The sequence below is a fragment of the Strix aluco genome, chromosome 8 (genome assembly GCF_031877795.1).
Source record: "Strix aluco isolate bStrAlu1 chromosome 8, bStrAlu1.hap1, whole genome shotgun sequence".
Taxonomy (NCBI): Eukaryota; Metazoa; Chordata; class Aves; order Strigiformes; family Strigidae; genus Strix; species Strix aluco.
Window position 1 is genome coordinate 9,827,391 of NC_133938.1, and position 19,318 is coordinate 9,846,708.

The 19,318-nt window shown below is 42.0% G+C and overlaps 1 protein-coding gene across 1 annotated transcript in view; it reads left to right on the forward strand.

Moving 5' to 3' along the window:
- The window catches only part of TRABD2B (TraB domain containing 2B), a 295,614-nt gene extending 282,660 nt beyond the window's left edge, over positions 1-12,954 (forward strand). The window contains exon 7 of the mRNA XM_074832091.1: positions 7,736-12,954. Within this exon, the coding sequence (XP_074688192.1) occupies positions 7,736-7,958 (223 nt within the window). The 3' untranslated portion in view covers positions 7,959-12,954. The remainder of the gene's footprint in view (positions 1-7,735) is intronic.
- Positions 12,955-19,318: the final 6,364 nt, after the last annotated feature.

A 19,318-nucleotide genomic window follows, 5' to 3' on the forward strand; every position in this document is an offset into this window, starting at 1 on the left:
CCTCAGGCTGCATTGCTGTGACAGCAAGCTCCTCTCCTCCTCTTTCCCGTCTCTCATGCAGCAGTCCCCATGGCCCCCATCCCTTCCTGTCCTATCCCTGTCCCCACAGCAGATGATACACTTTGCCTCAACAACGTGACCCACCGGTGGCTTTACGATGCTCAGATTTGCTGCAGGCCAGTGTCACTCCAGGGCTGAATTTGTCATTGCAGAGGTATTTTGCAGGTGGCCTGGGCAATCGGGACCTGCAGATCACAGCGAGAGCCTGCAAAATGCTTCACATTGGGTTAATGCTGGTGACATCACACTAATGCTTCAAGGTCTTGACTCAGATCAGAGTCAGGCAAGTAATAGAAGTAAAGTGATTTAACAAGGTTTTGATGGTTCCTCAGTGAGTGACACAGGGATAAAAAACAAATCTCCTGGCTTCTAGCCTATGGCCCATCCAGAGAGGGGGCCAAAAACTCACCAGAGCATTTGAGCTGCATTTCAACATTGAGCTTCCTCCTGCTTACACCATCATGGCCTCCGTGGAGCCCCTGATCCAAGTAAGCCACCTTCTCCTTCATGCCAAAACCTCAGAGCCAAGACCCCAAAGAGGGGACAGCAGGCTGCAGCTCTGCCGTGCCCATGTTGGGGAGCCACTATGGGACCACGGAGGCGAGCTGTGTCCCCACCAGCTGCTGCTTTCTGTGCTGCAGAATCAGCATTTTTTCTCTTCCTCACCCTTTGGGCCCATCCCAGTTTAGGAACCCATCCTTACCAGTCGAAGCCCTTACTGGGGCAAGAGCTTGACTGGGGTTCAGGAGACCTGAATTCCAGAGATAGAGATCTTCAGAAGGAGCTCATCTCTCCTGCCTTAGAGACATGCCTTTTGGGGGAAGGACTGTACTCTGAAGACATCTTGTTCCCCACAAACTGTAGTGGGAACACAGTTGAATAGCTCCAGCTACAAGCCTACATCTGACATAGCTACAATTAATCCCACCTTTTAAATCCTATTAAAGGCCAGGGCATCTGAAGGACTGCCTGTGATTCTTCTTGATGGCACCTTTTGCAGGTGTTGCTGACAGCCTCGGTCCTGCACATTCAGGAGGTGAAGGTGCCTCACATTACTTCCATTCACCCCCACAAGCATCTCACCCTTGTGCGCAGTGTCCTGCTGCCCACCACCACCCTTCCTGCTCTCCAGTACGTGGTGACAGTGTGGCTCAGGGTCCTGGCATGCTTGTTCACGGCTTTTTGTCCTTTCAGACCTAATGTCTGGTGGAACTTGTGCTTCCCTTTCTCTCTTTTCCCTTGATATCCTCTTCTTTCTCCTAGAGATAATCCATGGCAGACGTGGTCCTAACAAAGACCAGGGCTGGGGGAACAGACCTCTGTCAGCGGACATACAGTGCCCTTTGCCTCTGCACAGGGGTCGGAAGCTCACAGGTGCCTGCTTCAAGGAGGGGAATTGCTTGCTGTCAGTCTCCTGAGGAGCCAGACCACTGAAATAAGGCTGGATCAGAGCTTGACATTGCTCTCAGGTGGAAAGATGGTTCCCATTTGAGTCTCGTCAAAGGGGAAGCTCAGATTGACAGTGACGGGTTGTTGAAATACTCCCAATGTTGTTGCCTGACCCCTCTATTGATGGCGTGGCTGCAGCTGCCTCCCCGCAACTGTGGCTGTGCTGCTTGCAGAGAGGGTGGATGCTTGCAGTGTGGAAAATGGCCAAAGATCTGGGCTTTCAATAACCCTGGGGTAAAGGGAAAATGGTAGAGATAAGGCTCTTTGGCTCGTCCCCTGTCTTCTCTGTTGGCCACAAACCAGTGTGTGATATTGCTTACTCATTCAGACATGCAAAGGCAGTTTACTACACTACTGCAAATAAGTAGTGGCCTCCTCTGGACCAAAACTGGATTCCTTAATCAGATCCAGGCTGGGTTATTTTTTTTTAATGAACTGAACCTAGCAAAAGCATGAGCCTCTTGGCCTTGATCCCACAAAGGGCTTTAGGACGTGCTGAGTTGTAGGTATGTGAATACTAGCCTTGCTGGAAGCACTCATATGCTTGCAGTCCTTAGCATCCTGCTAGTCTGGAACCAGGAGACTCAGCATCCTGCAGGATTTATTCCTCAGGCTGCAAGAACAGTCTCCATAAGGAAGGCAATGAGGAAGAGAGAGATGGAGGGAAATGGAGCCTATTTTGGTCTATAGAATCTATTCCAGAAACACATCAAATAATAATATTAAAATTTCAGGACATGGGGACTTCACATTCCATTTAAGAGGTTACTGTAGTGGTTTTCACAGTGAAATCCCTGTGACTTATTTCTAGTGTGATCCCCCCCCCCCACCAACATACGCTCTTTTTCCTTTTGGTTGAGCACCTCTTCTTTTCTTTCAAACGTGTGGTCAGAGTTCTTGCCAGCCAGCTTATTTACATACTGCAGCGGGTTGATCCCAGCGCTTTAAGCAGATGTGTTTTTCAAATCTTGATTAATAAATTTTGGTGACATAAATAGGTCTGGTTAGTTCCAAGAATAATTGTCTTCACTAGCAGAACATTATTTCTGATCACCAGAAAAATAATGTGATCAACTCCTTTCACATCTGTTCATTAAATGGAAAGGAAAAAAAATAGGGCAAAATTTGTTTGAAAAGAAACAGGAAGCATATGCTTAATATCACTTAAAAAAACCCTAGCCATCATAAGGTTAACATCAAATCACAAATGCAAAACAGCCATTATTGTATTTACTCAAAAATTTTCTTTCAGTTTACTAGCTCTTTAGGTTTTCAACTGAACCATGCATTTTTTCAGGGTTCAATCTATGCTGGCACGTTGTCTTGATAAGCTTCTTTCATCAGACGCTATTGTAAGAAAGGCTGTCTGAGTCCACATTTGTTTACATTTATTAAAAATAGTTGTCATTTGTTTATATAGCTCCTTTGATCCAGAAAAATCCCCAAACACTTTGTAAGTTATGCTTAAGAGGGTTACTTCCTCCGCCCTGAACAGAAACTATGTTGGGACTGAGGCATGGCAGCAGACTAAAAATGCAGAGAAGTATCACCAGAATTTGGTTGGTCCTCACCCCCTCAGAGCACCATCAGTTTTCCATGAGCTTCAAAACAGTTACTGGGACCATAAAGGCGGTTTGGACTTTGGGGGCAAAAAGTAATGAAAAGACCGTCTTCCTGGAGATTGCATATTTTTCATGCACTTTCTTCTGCTTTGCAAATAAAGAAGCAGTGGTACCTACTGCACAAAGCATAGGGCTGGCAATATCTCAGCTAGACCTACTGTTTCCAGTTTTAGGCAACTCACTCCAGAGAAGACACTGGTTAGATAGGCAGAGCCAGGGAAGAGCAAAAGAAAGGATGGAGGGAAAGAACCTGAGGACTTGCAGAGAAAGGTGGAGGGAATTGTCTGTTGAAAAGAGGGAAGACTGAGGTGAAACATGGTTAAGTCTTCAAAACACGTAAAAGGCTGTTGAGAAGAGGAAAGGAATAAACCTGTCCATGGGGACAGGAGAAGTCACAAACTTGCACTGTAACAAGGGAGATTTGGTGAAACATTATGCAGTAATTCTGGATGTCAGGAATGGTGAAACGCTGGAGTAGATGTCAGCAGAGAGTCTGGAATTGCTGTCATTGTAGGGCTTTTTCAGACTGGGTTAGACATAAATGTCAGGAGGGGTTTAGATCTTGTTCCTGTCTTTGGGACAGATGGGCCAGAAAGTCCCTCCTGGTCCTATCTCCTGTGGTTCTGTCACTAGTGGTTAGATGAGCCCTGCTTTTATGGATAAACCAAGTCACGCTAAAAATGAGTTTGTGAGGTCCTTGCAAGGTCCTTGCAAGCTAAACCAGAACAGAAATTCCCCCAAAGGATTGCACGTCTGTTTGTTTTATTTTTCAGTTTTAAAATGTTCCCAAATCATCAAGGTGCTTCACCATGCCCCCAGCCTAGAGGACTTGAATCATGTAATTGCATTCAGTAGGGTCTGTTCACACAGCCTGTGCCTGAGGCCCCATTTTGGGGGAAAGTCTTGCATGTTCTAATGACGGTAAGACAATGTATGACTAATACACTGATTTGAAAAACTGCCCTATTATCTGATCAAAAGTACAAGCTCATGAATATGATACCGCAGGTCATTTGGCTAAAAGATACCTGGAGTCTTCCAAATTTTTAAAACAATCCCATACACAGAAGCAAAAAAGAGAGGTATGAACAGTGGAGCCAGTGGTTGCCTGTTCACCACAAATCATGTGGAATGTTTCATTAAAGATACTTTTCTCAGACACGAAAGACTGAAATACAGAATATCCTAGGCTGACAAGAGAAGGCATGATAATAATTTAGATTATTATCCCTCAAATCTGTGATTTGTTTTTATTAGTCTCTATGCTCATTTCAGGAATTATCAAAACCTCTCTGAGGACAATGGAAGGTTTCCAGTTGAGTTCAGGGGCTCTGCTGTTGCTTTCATCCTTAGGGAAGGTCCAGGGGTCAGTAAGATCCTATGTGCATGTGCAAACATGCTCAGAGGGAGTTTGGAGAAGTCATCTCCTGACACCAGGGCCACCTCTTAAGATAGGTTGCAATCTAACCCTCTGTAACCCCTAGGAAGAGAAAGATCTCGAGCAAGAATAAGTACCCCCTAGAGATCTGCACTGGAATGAGGTGGACCACCTCCTGGAGAGATTTCTCTCCCCACTCACTACAGAAACAGACTAGTTACAAACTTGGGCCAGAGGTTATACAAGGAATTTTGTAGCATTTGGTAAAAGGTATCATTCTCTTTAAATATCTTTAAACCACCTTGGCAGTCGACTAGAAAATTTAAGAAAATGTCTTATATGGATAAACTGTGATTCATTTGCTATTACCATGCATTGTACACATTAGTGGAAATGCACTGTTTGTCTCTTGTAAAGCACTTAAGGATTTTTTAAAAATAATCAACACCACCTAACAGTATTTATCTTAACAAGGAAGTCTTTATAGAAATCTAATGTCTTGAAAACAGAAAATTACTTCACTGACTGAGGAGAAGAGTGGTCAAAAATTCACAAGTCTTTTGACAGGAAATGCTGGGATTTTAAGTAAACTGTAGGGATTTTTTCCCTAACAAATACCTGTTTTCAAGGGAGAAAAAAAAAATCAACAGAAAACCACAAAACATTTCTGGCAAATGACTAGAAAATGAAAACATCATGCAGAAACATATTGATTTAAGACTGCTTTAGAAATCTCTTAGATATAGTTGGCTGATGAATGGACTCGTGATTCCTTTACGGGTTCCCTGGCCAGCCTGTGTCCCACATCGGACATCTCACACAGTACATCCCTGAGGTGCAGAAAGACAGTTTGCACAAGGGACAGTTTAATCTCACTGGAGGATCTATCCCATAGAATGTGTCAGGAGCAGGATACACCCAAACTACAAGTCTGAGTGCATTTTGGCGAAGTTTTTTTAAAATTGAAATTGAAAACCAGACCCTCCTTGCAGTTTAAAATTTAATTTAGGGCTAAATTATGTAGTTCTGTAAAGTGACAAACAGTAACCAAAAGATGAGTACAAGCACCTACCCATACTTACCTTAGGGAAAACTGATACAGGGGGAAAAACCCCAAAACTGTGATCCTACTGTCCATGTTGCCAGATCTGTGCACTACAGCATCACTCAACAGGATAAATGAGATCTGGAGCAGAAGTCAGAGCATGACTGCATTTCTGTTGAATTACTCAGAGCATGTAGTACCTAGTTTTGTCAGAAGTATGCTTTAATGATGCTTTGTATTCACTGTGGGAATGCTGTTCATACTTGATGTTACGCATGTTACAGGAGCTTGGATACACAGTGCCTAATCTGCTATCATTCTTGCCAGCACTAAATTAACCGCTCAAAAGAGTTGGACAAATTTGAAACAGCGGCATTAGCTTATCCCAGATCAACTCTTTGTATTTAGTGACTGCAGTGGTTTTGATGCACCATAGCAGAAGCTCTGAAGCTATGTGTCTTGTATCATCAGTTCAAGACATAAACCAACTGCTCACCATGGGAATTTAGATAAGAGCTTTCTCCGGTAAGGCTTGATTTCAGAATTCTCTATTTACAGCATTTTGTTCCTCTGGAACAAGCACCGCTTCTCACTGTCAAAGTTGTCCTAATGCTGGTTAGATGGATTATCCACTCCCATGAAGCAATTCCCATGTCTTTAATTCAAGACTGCCTTTTCTTTTTACTCTAATTCATTGCACATTAGTTAAGATCACTTCTAGCTACAGAACAACTATCCCACCCAGAAGATGTGGTGACAGTATAAAGGATGAGGGAAGAAATGAAATTAATTATCCCAAAACCTGGGGTGAAGTGTAATGTGCAGTGATTGTCTATTGGATTTGATGTTGACCCACATGTGTGTTTACCAGTGCCCTCTGATCTTCTCACAGTTTGTGATTGACTCAACACTTTTGAAGTATCTAAGCTAAAAGCTATCTTAGTACTGCTTAGACAGAAGAAGACAAAAACCTTTAGTGCTACTAAATTCTATTTCTGTGCATGAGTCTGGAGCAAAGTATTGTTCCTTTTATTCCTGATATTATGCAAGACACAGCCTTTTTCTTCCAAGGTCAGGGTCTCAGATACTGTAGCTAAATATTCATAGGACTGCATAGCTTCTTATCCCATAAAAAAATATTTGATGGCCATTTTCAGTATCTCCAAATCCCCTTTATGGAAGATTTAGACAGCAACACAGAGAATCTGCAGGTATTAGTGTCACATCTTATTTTCAGGGGAGCTTGTCTTTTTTCTCCTCGCTTCCCAGCAGAATGCTAGCTTTAAGTCCAGAATCCACTTTGCACAGTTTGCATGCTCAGTTGTGCTGCTCAACACAACTGGTGGATTATGGATCATCCAATAATGGATGCAATGGAAGCATTTTATGAAACGGAGACTGCAACTTAAAACTTCCAAATCAATTGTAAATGGACCTTTTTGACCTTCAGTGTCATGGGAATCATGACGAATTCCAACCTGCAAATTCAAATCAAAGTACTAACTCAAGCTACAATCAGTAAGCAATCACACCGCTATTGAGACATAATCCACAAACAGGGAAACTTCACACTGAGTCTGGTTTTGGCATTGTGATTTGATCCAAAATGGCTTAAAACCAGGAGAAGAAAAAAAGCTGCTTGGTCTTCTGTGCTCAAGGTTATCAGTTGTGTAAGGGGATCCTGAGAAAGTCTTTATGGCTTGTGAAACAGGGGAAGGATGTGTTTTGTGGACCTTCCTGGACATAGTATCCAGTCCATGGTAAGTAAGATTTGTTTCTGAGACATGACAGATTTTGAGACCTTTGGTGGCAAGAAGGTACCTAAGAACGTAAGAATGATGTCATCCAGGGTCAGCACAAAGATACATCTATCACAGGCTCTGATGCTGGCCAATAATGGATGCTTAAACAAATGGTGCAATAAGTTAGATATATCAGGAGTAATTCCTCCTTTGGCTATATTCTACCAGCAGCCAGAAGCTGAGGGACATCCTGAATCAGAGCTCTTTCCAGATCATTGCACTTATCAGCCCCTGGGGTCTCCCCATGTGTCTAATGCGTGCAAACGATAATAATAATAGTGATTGTCATTGCTGTTGTTACTACCATGTAGAATGACAGCTCACAGAGTAGAGATAAGGGTTCTCCTGTTTAACTTTCTTCTCTCATGTTTTCTTTTAGCACCACCACGTTGCCTTCCTTTATCAGGATAACCAATGGCTACATCACAGTCAAACCTCCCATTTGGATTTCAAACCGGCTGGATCAGAGACCGCGTTCAGATCGCCCATCCCAGCCTCAGCCTACAAGCTCAGCTTCAGCCAGCCTTTTATGGCCATCAATAACTTCTCCTCTCTGCGTGGCCATAGCTTCTTTTCTCCTGAATCTACTGCAGCCTTCCTGACCACATTAGTATTACGTGCAATCCCTTGGAATAGAGAAGAGAGATAATTTATGAATGAATTGGAGGTTAAGACAACAACAGTTACAAGCTGGACCTTCTCAGTGACTCAGTAGTGCCTTCTAGCTGATTTTGTCTCTTTGCCCAGATACATTTTGAAATTCTAAAGCTTTATTGTAACACTGACTTACATCTTCTTTTTGTAGAAGGATCTTTATTTCCCATAGTGCTATGGGGTTTTGTAAAATATACATGTTCATATAAAGAAAAAAAAAAGAAAAAGAAAATTGTATTTATTCGACTGGTAAACTTATTTTTCTTGTTGTATATGTTAATAACATCCCTATTAATCAGTAGCGATGGTGAAACAGATAAATTAATATTTTCTATGTTTGTTTTCTAACTGACAACTGTGCAAATGTCTGAACTGACACCAAATGAATGCCGCCTTTGTTTCTTTAACCATTACTTTTTACAGCAACTGTCCAATAAGTACATTTCTGCTGAACCTCTTTATTTTACTTTTCTAAATCTCATTAGCATAGCTTACACTGAATAAGCAGGTCCTGCTTTCTGTGGCCTAAGCCCATTAGAAAAATAGGTGCATTCTTAATTCATTAGCTGCTACAGCCTAAAATACCGGTTATTTTTATATGACTTAGTAAGTTATGAGTCAAGATGACCCTCTAAGTTCCCTTGTTGTCTTTAACTAAACTATCTAACTTCTTTGGAAATTACCAAATTCCCTCTTTGCCCTGGGATTAATTCATTAGCTAACACAAATTAAGACACCTTTTTCTTGATAAAAAATTTGCTTTTAAATCTGGAATAATCCCACTGGAATTGTTTTCTTCTCTCCCTTATTTTATACAAACACAAGCCTACAACCTTTCCCAGTGTAAATAAGAACAGAACTTGGTCTGTCTATAGGGTATAAAGATGTAATATCCTGTTAATCTATAGAACTTCCTTGTACCAGTTGTATTAATGCAGATGGACAACCTGGAGGGCAAAAACCTCTACAAATTCCTCTTCGTCTGGCTATTATGATGCTTAGAGCTGATATCTCCGTGCTGAATTGTCCAAAATCTGTTCAAGACCACAGGAACCAAATTAACACCCGTGTCATGGACACATACAGAACATTCCTCCGTTTGTAGACTATGGTACCTCTGTTGACTTAGATGGAAAAGTTATGACACTTTATATTCACTGAAAAATTTGCCCCCTATCCAAGCAGCTACTTTTCATGAATGTGATGAACAACATCTATGGGAAAAAACTATGTCCATCTTAAAAACTATTATGTCTGATAAGGCATGTTGATATTTTTCCCCAACAAAATGTGATGAAAAATCCCTTTGGATGCAAGAGTTTCAACCAGAAAATTAATTTTGGTTGAAATAGTGTTTTTCTTTCTAAGTCATCTACAAACCAAAAATCAAAAATAAGTGATGAAAACATCTTAGTTAAAAAGAAAATTAAAAACCAGAAAAATACAATGCAAACTTTTCTGTACAAAAAAGTGGTGCTTTTTCACCTTGAAAAAAATATCAGATAATAATGATGATGATTATAATAATAATAGTGATAAAAGTCTGACTGAAAACAGTCGTGTCTGTTTCCCACCAGTCCTACACCCTGGTCTCCAGGACTGCAGATGATTCCATGCAATCTTCGAGTCTCTGCAGTGAGAGGGAGTTTAGGATTCACTGTTTGTTTGTCATCATACCAGTTAATTCCGGCAAGTAGGTTAGAAAATAATTAGACTACAAAAGGAATGCAATTTTATTTGAAACCATGATGAAATACTGAGCTTTTCCATCATGCAGCCTAACCCATTGCAAATGCCAGGGAGAATACAGATAAATTCTTTTTGGCTTACTGTGCACCATGACCTCCAGCCTTTGCTCTGTTTCTGACAGAAGGTTGTATAGGTTTGTGGTCAGTTTAAGTGGGTACAGCAGACAGTGCTATAAGCTACCCCTATTTTTTTTTTCAAACAAAACAGTTGATAAGGCTGAATGGAAAACTTTGAGCTTTGCCCAAATGTGAGCTTCAAGCATGCCCTGTGCATACTTCTATATTGTGTATTTTGGCTAGCAGAAGATTAGAGATGTTAGTTTTGGACAGAAGCCATTCACCTTGCATAATATTTATTGCATGGGCCTGAATATTGGAAACATATTTTTGAGAACTTTCATTTTTATTTTATTTGAGCTATTAGCCTAGAAATGCCTTCATTTGAATATAATGACTTAACAGACCTTCAAATTCAACCTTAATGCATTTTAAAAGATGATTGGTTCTCCTGCTGTATTCAAGACAGACATCAGAACTGAATTATAATGTCTTATTTACAAAAATGGAACTGGAAATAAGGTATGCAAATCTTAAGGGTGATGATAAGCTACATAGTAAAAGTAAACAGCCAACGAACCAAAACCCATTGAATTTTATGTGTTGTAATCTGATCAAATCCAGAAATGATTTTGTGGTACCATCCCAGAAATAATTCCAGGTGTTGGAAAACTTGCGGTACAAATAGACAAGACCACATAAAGATAAGGGAGAGAGAAAAGAGCAGAAAACAGAAACAAGTTGTCTAAGACTGCAAGGAAAACCACCAACAGGACCAGGACTAGAAATTACAGTTCTATAGTTTCTCAACCTGTGGCTTTCTCCATAAGCCTCTGGGGCTTTTTTTAACATTAGGAGCACACAGATATCTCCACACTCACAGCTGTCATCATATTGCTCAGAATAGTCACTCCATTCGTCACTAATGAAGTTTTTTTTCTGAGTCACTCCACTACTGGACAGTAATATTCAGTATTTATTAGCTCAGATATCATGGTGTGTTTGGATATCACAGTATGTAAATAGCTTGGATATCAAAGTATGTTTTAATGTATTTGCATTTTCTGGCATTTTGTCCGTAATTCCATGAAATGAATGAATGTTACTGGAGCTCACCAAATTTCCCTTGCACTGGTGCCCCGTGTTTGGCATACTGCAGTGCAGATGTCAAAGCGAGGTGTCTCCTGGCTTTGGGGTCCACACACCTGACTCCTGCCACCTAAAAGCATCTAGCTCACTCGGTCATCTGAGCTTTCTCTGGTTAAGGGAGAAGACATGACCTACAATAAATACAAGATTAAGTAGCTTCCTGTAGATCCGAGCTCAGGAACCCCACATGATTGTCTTCAGCACAGTCCTCTAACCATTTATTTCATTCTGTTGTCTTACCCTAAAGTAGAATTTAGGGTAACTTTTTACAATACATGCCATGTAAGCATACCAATACTGGAAAATGAGACCCTCACTGTGATTTATAATATGTATTATTTAGTAATCAGCTACAGCGGCCCAGTATTAATTAAAATACACTAATACTGGTTAGCACAGATCTATGCACATCTATGGCAATGGATCACGATTATATTCACCATGAGTTTTAAAAAGAGTGCATCAGGTTTGATACATGCTCTTGAAGTAACACTAACTACCAGCTTCACGGGACTTCAGTTTTCTCTGTGAGTTTCTCAGAAAAGTAGGAACCGACTGTTTTCTTTCTTCCAAATGAAAGCTCAGGTTCCCATGTAATCACAAAATTCCAAGGGAAGGAGATCTAACAAAAATATCCATGCCCGCTATATATAATAGCAAACACCAGTGATACTATTTACCTCTGTGAAACACAATCAAGGGAGTCATGCAATGTCTATCAATCAAGGACGTGATTTTGGCTGAGCCCAAAGCTGAATGTTTGTATGATTCATCTTTTCAACTCTGCTACAACTGACACCAATACAATTCACATTAAATGTAGCTGTAACATTATAAATGAGTGCTAATTATCTGCCAAGCTCTTGCCCTGGTGGAATAAATATTCCATACCACCAGCAACAGATCTAACTTCCACTGTTTCATTGTTTTAATGCTTTTCTTGCCTATGTTTAACTATGGATGCTATATTAACATGCATTGCCACTTGGAGAACCAGTTAGTAAGCTGGGACAGAAGGTATTTTATATTTTATGACTGATGTAGTTTCTCTGCAATCCCTCGGGCTGTTGAATAATGCAATACCTCTTCTGGCAATAAATGATGAACATGATTTATGATAACTATGCTTTATACAGGTGTCAAAAATCTGCTTTGTTGAACTTCCCTTCCCATTCCTCCAAGCTCCGCTGTAATTTAGGAACACCCAAGGTACAGAATTGTATATTTATCTAAGTTCTTCAATATACAATTGCAGAGAGAGAGAGATGGAAAGAGGGAGAAGTTAATCTATGTTTAGTGCATTGATTAGTCAAATGATATCACCCAGCCATTACCATATACCACTGTTAGGGAGGAATTTCCCATCATATATTTATGTTAGAGAAACCAAAGTGCCAAAGTTATTATCTCAGCATAAATGTTATCATTCCAAACTTTGCTTAGTACCATATTTCTATATTATATCCAAAAAGTATATGGGTTTGTCATATCTCCAAAGTGATCAATGTTCCATGGAGTGTTCTAAGTTCAGCTTCAATTTAAGCTTGTTTCAGCTGAAGCAGAAAGATAATTGCCTGATTTTGAGATCATAGGGTATACGTGTGTGTACACACACGCGCGTGCATGTATATGTGCACGTATGCGTGTTGCGTGCATATGTTTTGTTCCAACCCAAATGCAACCTTTCCTGTGACTAGCTTTTCAGGAGGCACGTTAATCTAGCTAAAGGCAGAGAGATCTTTCCAATAAGTAGTCAGTACCTTACAGGAATGATTAACTATCCTGCAGATTCATGCCCACACTGAATTTTAAATTGCATGTTTGTCAGTTTTCAATTCAAATGTATTTCAAATATTTTTTCCTGTTCCGCCTCCTGCTTTCGTGAACTGTTTTGAAGAGTGTAATAAAAAGATGCTTTCTAATATTATTTTGTCAAAATATTTTTGTAGCATAATATATTAATAAAATGTTATTATAAATCCATAGCACAAGAATCTTGTATGTATAGGTTCTTTCCTTTGCACTAAATGCTAGGGAATCCCTGAAAATTGGGAACATTCAGTTTGTAGAGTTTATGCATGCTGCTTCTCTTTTGCCCAAGACCAACATGGAATGGAGGAAATCATACTCTGGGGAAGGTTCCTCATAAAATGATGTGGTTTTGTCAAGTCCATTCCTGTGGAGATGTAGAGAATCTCTCTATGTACCTTTTCATTGGTGAGAAATTGCTGCCCCTGGTGTGTAACGAGTCTGGAGCAACCTCAGCCTCCAATCCATGTTACTCAAGAGAAGCCACTGGGTTAAACTCGTGGCGTGTTTTGAGTCGGGCTTGGGCAGAGGGAATGTAGGAGCAGGGGTCTTAAGAGACATTAACCCGATTTCTGGGGGGAAGGCAGCAGAGGGAGAGGTTTGGGGTGTTTCGCTCTTACAGCTGTTCATTTGCACACTGCCCAGGGTAGCACATGGCGAGTCCCACAGCCTTTGGGCCAGACACGGGGGCATGTGGGACCACGGTTGGGACACAGAACAGGATGAGTACATGGACAGCCAGAAAGTGCTCTGCAGGGCTAAGAACAGCAGCTTTGCCAGTGTGGCAAGGCTTAACACCACAAGCAGATTCACCTCCCCTTCCCGGCAGCAAGGGACAGGCAAGAAAATGCCCTGACAGCCTCTTCAAGACAATGTTAGTTTCTGCAGAGTCAGTGGACCACTGTCAGCCTGAGTGAAAGCAGAACCAAGCTCTTCCCTTTTAACTCTCTTCCCTTGCTACTAAATCCGTACAGTTGTAAAACAACATTGCAAGCTATGAGACTACACCAGCAACACTAATTTCTGTCACTGCTGTTAGTCCTCAAGCTCTGCCACTGGGAAGCTCTCACGTGGGGCCAGGGGCAGCAGGGCCTGGAAGCCAGCCCTTCTGCACAAACGAGCTGGAGTGTGTGAAAAAGCCCAGATGAATCATCTGCGTTCACTCCTGGTGGCTTTCTCCAGTGGAAACAGTTGGTGTCCTTTGAACCACTGTTGTTGCTGCTGGAAATTAAAATAACCTTGGAACTGTCTCTGTTGGGGATGGAGCAGAAGCTACCTCTCTGCACCAAGATACGGAGACACAGATATTTACTCATTTTTCTTGGCATATTCCTCTTTCTCTCATCCAAATCCTGCCTTGTAGCTGACATTGCAGACTTCTTGCTGATCGCAGCATCATTGTTTGCTTCTTAATTATGTGCTAAATCATCTGCTGTTTAATATACTATTTTGCGAGAACTCCACCAGTGAAGCTGTTTTAGAAATATCCACTGTAGGAAATGCAGTGGGAGGTATAAACACTTGAGCTGGTTTGAACTGAGCTAACTGTGGCACAGGAAGGAATTGCTGTTGCAACATAGAAGGCAACCTCTCTAAAAATATAGTTTAAAAATGAGCCCACTACTGAAATACCATCCAGACAGTCAAAGTTGCTTGCCATCTCGATCTTTGGACTTGCAGCATGGACTTGCAGGAGAGTCCATGTGGTCCAGCCATGGTCTTAATCCTTACCCCTACGCTCCCCGCCCCAACCAGTCATGCATTGCCAGCTATCCCTGGCTCTGACCAGTCCCAATCTGTCAAGTCATTTTGCTCCTAAGGGTCCTCTTCAGCCACAGGTCTGAAAATGATATAAACCTTCAGTCAGCAGAGCCAGATACTGGCTCAGTGGTGTCATTTGCTTAAGCTTCTCCTTCCCTTGACCTCTCTCTGTACTCCTAGACTCTAATTGCAGCTTTTTACTCTAACTTGAGATTTTTCTGTTTATAGATTTGCACCAGGAAGAGAGGAAGCTGTGATGAAAAAAGTTCGCAGCAGAAGATTGGGTTTCTTGTGGAATAGCTTAGTATTTGTACTGCCATCCAGAAGCCTATCGCCTTTTTGGATCAGTGCTTTCCAGGTCCCAAAACACCTGAGTGCCACCCACAAGTGCTCCCCACACTGAGCAGGTTGGAGGGACTATTTAGCTAAATGAAGCCTCAGCACGCTCTCCATGGTTCAGTCTGCTTGGTGGTTTCCAAGTTTTTCAGCTTGTGACCTTTCAGTATTTTCCACTGAGAGTGCAGACCCCTGGCTGTACTCATAATGTATAGAACACCTTTTCTCAGTCTACTACAAACTGTAGAATTAGGCCAGGGATCCCCAAGGGCTTGTGGACCACAAGCAGATGTCCCTGAGTGGAGTTTTTCACCACTGTCCTGCACTCATCTTTGGCCCAGGCTAAGGATGGATGGCTTCTGCAGAGAAGCTCAATGCAGCAGTCCGCAACGGCAGTCTGCTGCCATATTTGTTTATTCATTCACTTATTCCTGTATTTTTATTTTAACCAGTTTGAGCTTAAATTATAATACAGAGTGTTGTTGGTTCTCTCTTTCTGATGAACCTTTAAATGGGGAAAAATACCTTTTGCCTTTTGGGCGTGTGTGTAATTTTCTAGCAGAGAACTCAAGCATCAAATGTCTTTGTGTCCTCATCTTTTGGCAATCTCTTTTTTCTTAAGCATGTTGTTCTGTGAGCAACAAACCTAATGAAGTCTTTTGGGGTTTTTAGCACATCTCTCCTGTTCACCCCACTGCAGATTTACCACTATTTATTAACGACTGAACTTAGTAACTCTCCCTGAGCAGAGGTGCTAATAGAGCTTCCCTGTTATCTATGGCCTGCTGCCTATTCTCATGAAACTCCTAGAAATTGTTGTATTTGAGACCTCCAACCCCATGTAGGTAGTTTCAAAAATTGCTAGCCAAGAGGCAGTTCCAGCACACCACAATCACATAACCATCATCGTTTTAGAAATGAGGTTGCAGTATGACTTACAGGCAAATGTATTTGAGGCAGCACTTCTGAAGAAAAACACATCATTGCTTGTGCACTTAATCACCACTGAATCAGGGCAGAGCTGTTCCTACTGCACCCGATTTGTGGAGGAACTGAACAAGTCATACCTTGCTGGTGGAAAGCTGGAGTTTAGCTGAACGTTATGGCAGTCTGTGCTCCAGACTCATCCCAAAGATGTGCCCATCTAACACAGCCACACAAAGGAGCTCCACGGCATCTCCACTAACTGGAGCAGAGGGGACCACTGAGAAATACATTAAAAGATCAGGGCCCTGTTGGATGTACAAGTGGAGCCAGAGGAACTCCAAAAATTACAGGGGATGTCCAAAGACAAAAAAAAACAGACACCCACAAGTCTACTGCCAGTAATGGAATCCATAGTAATGGAAAAAGTAGCATGTGTTTAGACTGCTAAATAGCTGGATGGTGGGAGTATGATTACTTAATTTCACTGGGGTCTTAAAATATAAAACATTGAAACTTTATTGAGCATTACAAATTCTGTATTAGCTTTTTTAACATACAGTTTCTCCCACTACAAAGAAGAGCTTTTTAGTATCTCCCTGTACATTTAGTGAGTGAGTTTCAGGTACTGGGTTTTGGAAGAGCAGATAGTAACAGCAGTGCAAACATGTGCAGGCTGGGATAAAAAGGTGCTTGGCAGCCACATGTGCCACACCTACACCACCTCATGCACCTAAGGATGCTCTCTGTCTCAGCACAAGAATGTCTCAAGAGCACTGCTGTGTGCAGTTCAAGTGCCAGGACTTCAGGATGATGGGACAGACCTTAAGGCCAGGGTCCTGACATTGCCACCATACTTTTGCAGTCGTAAAAATATGACTCAGGACTCAAAATCCCAACAGGTACATCTATGAGTTAACCTGTGTCTACATAACAGCTTGTATACCTAACAAACCACTCTGCCCTCACCACAGGTTTAACACCTGGTAAACTGCACTATGTGTGCAGCTTTGGTGAGAGTTTAAGCCAACGTCCAGTCAAAAGCCTTCCACTGATTGCCCTGGGCTTTGCATTAAGTCCTGAACACCTGATTCACTTGAGCAACGGGTCCCAATCCTGCAGTCTCAAATACCTTGCTCCACAGCATGCCAGAACTTTTAGTTAGGCTGCACCTTTGGGGGCAAGCCATCATCCAAAGCACTGCACTTCATTCTATTTTCCACATTTAACAAGGATACAGTTAAAACAGCAGAACAAGTTACACAGAGCCAAACCTCCATCAAGCTGATTTTCAGAGGAATGATAACAATAATAACTGCGACAGTGAGTTCATGCTAACAGCCCTCATTCACACCTGGAGCTCCCTGCCTGCTTGGAATGAAATGCAGTTTGAACAAAGGGATCAAGATAATGTGAGAAAACATCAACGACAGGCAGATAGAGGCAAAGCAAATGAAAGACAGATGCAGGAAGGAAAGTGGGAGCTTTCTGCTTTGATTTGCACAGGTCCCATATCTTTATTGTCCTAAGGAATATCAGTTTGTTGTCCTAACGATATCAGTTCTCCAGTCCTCTTGCGTGACTTACGATGCACCTTTTCTTTCTTCATATGAAAGCTATTGGTTTTAATTATAACATGATGGATACACAGCCCCAACTAGCTCTGTGTGGCTGAAGTATTTGAACAGCAGTGTAGTAGGTCCCTTTTTCTTTCCAGAGATCTCTGCAGCTGTTTGTCTTGGCAAGAGTAGGTTTGTCCTCAGCCTCATCCTATGTGAAGTCCTTTCCACCCACTCAAGTCAGCCTGAGCACTCACCTCATTTTTAATGGGAGCATTATTATCTTCTATTTTGTACTGGCAAAAATAATTCTCAAAAGGGGAAGAGACAGAAACTCACACCTACCCATCTTTTTGAACAAACTGTCTTCATCCAAACTTGGAGGAATTTGCCAAGAATTGTTATTCTCTTAGCCACGGTCCAGACCAAAAGTGGACACAGAGTCTGTGATATCACCTCTCAACCAGAAGCATCCTCCTGAAGACACATTAGCTCAGATAACATGTGCACTGCAAACACAATAGTAGCAGTTGTGTGGTTGTACGGTGGACAATGCTGGTTGTGTTCGCTGGCTGTACATGGGCCAAGCTTGGCCCTGAGGACAGGATCCAACCCACACAATGACTTTATACTGCTGCTGCCTTTTCCTCCAAGGGAAAGGCAAGCAGTTCATGAGGAGCCAAACATTTTTTCTCAACCCTGTTTGTGGCAATGTGCATTGAGTCTGATCTGCCAACTACTGAGTCCATGATGGAGGGCAGAGGAGCCAACTCTCTATGTAGAGCCTGGGGCTAGAGATGAGGCTTGGTTCCCCATTGCTGAGGGTTTAATGATGACACACCAACACCTGGGCCTTTCCCTGTGGCTGAGCAGGCCTGTAAAAAGACACGTGAAGTGAGATCATGATGCATGTGGAGAGAGAGTAAAATTCTGAGACCTTGTTGGTTACCTTAGCTTTCCTTGAAACCTCAGCCTTTCTGGACCATCTTTATCCAAGAGCATTAACACTAAGGGAGGGGGGGAAAAAAGGCTAAAGTATTGGTGTTAATGGAAGACTCAGACATGAAGACAAAAGTGTATACCAGGTTTGGAGCCTCTGTAGCCTGCTGCCAGCAACAGGCTCTGCTTGAAAGGAAAGTACCTATCTCAGCATGCAGTCAAGAAGAATAATAAAACGCTAGTCATTCAGAGGCAGGGACAAGGAGAAAAACATTCATAAATGTGCTGGCTTATGTTTCTCTTGAACTTTCAAACTAATTTTTCTCTCCTGCCCAGAGATTAGTCACAGAAGCAATTGATAGCATATCTGGGAAAAAAGTTGGATGGATGGAAATGATCTTTGGGGAGAAGGAGAGGAAGAAGGGAGCAGACACATACTTCTCTATGTGCCTTTCTCACCTTTTCCTTTCTCTGAGCCTGAACATGCAAATAAAAGAGTTGGGGAAAAATCAAGTGTTTGGGTCCAACCTAAAGCCGGTTGGGGGCTTTGGGTCCAGCCTAAAGACAGTGGGGGGCTTTCCATTGCTGTCTGGTGGGTTCGGGGAGCTGACCTTGCTGCTCCGCAATCTCCTAGGGCTCCCACTCTGCAAGAAACTTGATTTCTCCCAGAGGACTCAGTGAAGTTATTTTCACCACACTTTTCCAGACTCAAAATGAAAAAGAAAAAACTAAGGGACTAATGAAAGTATTCTCATAAATGCCACTCTTTGGGAAAGGCTAGTACTTGCTATGGTTTTCAAAATAAAACTCCAGTTCCTCACAGTACTTCTGAAGCACTGAGTTAGACTTCACAACACCCAGAGGTGTCAGGTAAAGAACAACCTCAGCCCCATCTTAATAAGGTGGGAAAATGGGGTGGACAGTGGATTTTATGACATGCCTGAAATCACAAGGGAGAGCTACGGAGGCAGAATTCAAAAGGCAGCCCTTCCTCTATGGTACACTGTTTCCAGAAGCATGGCTCAT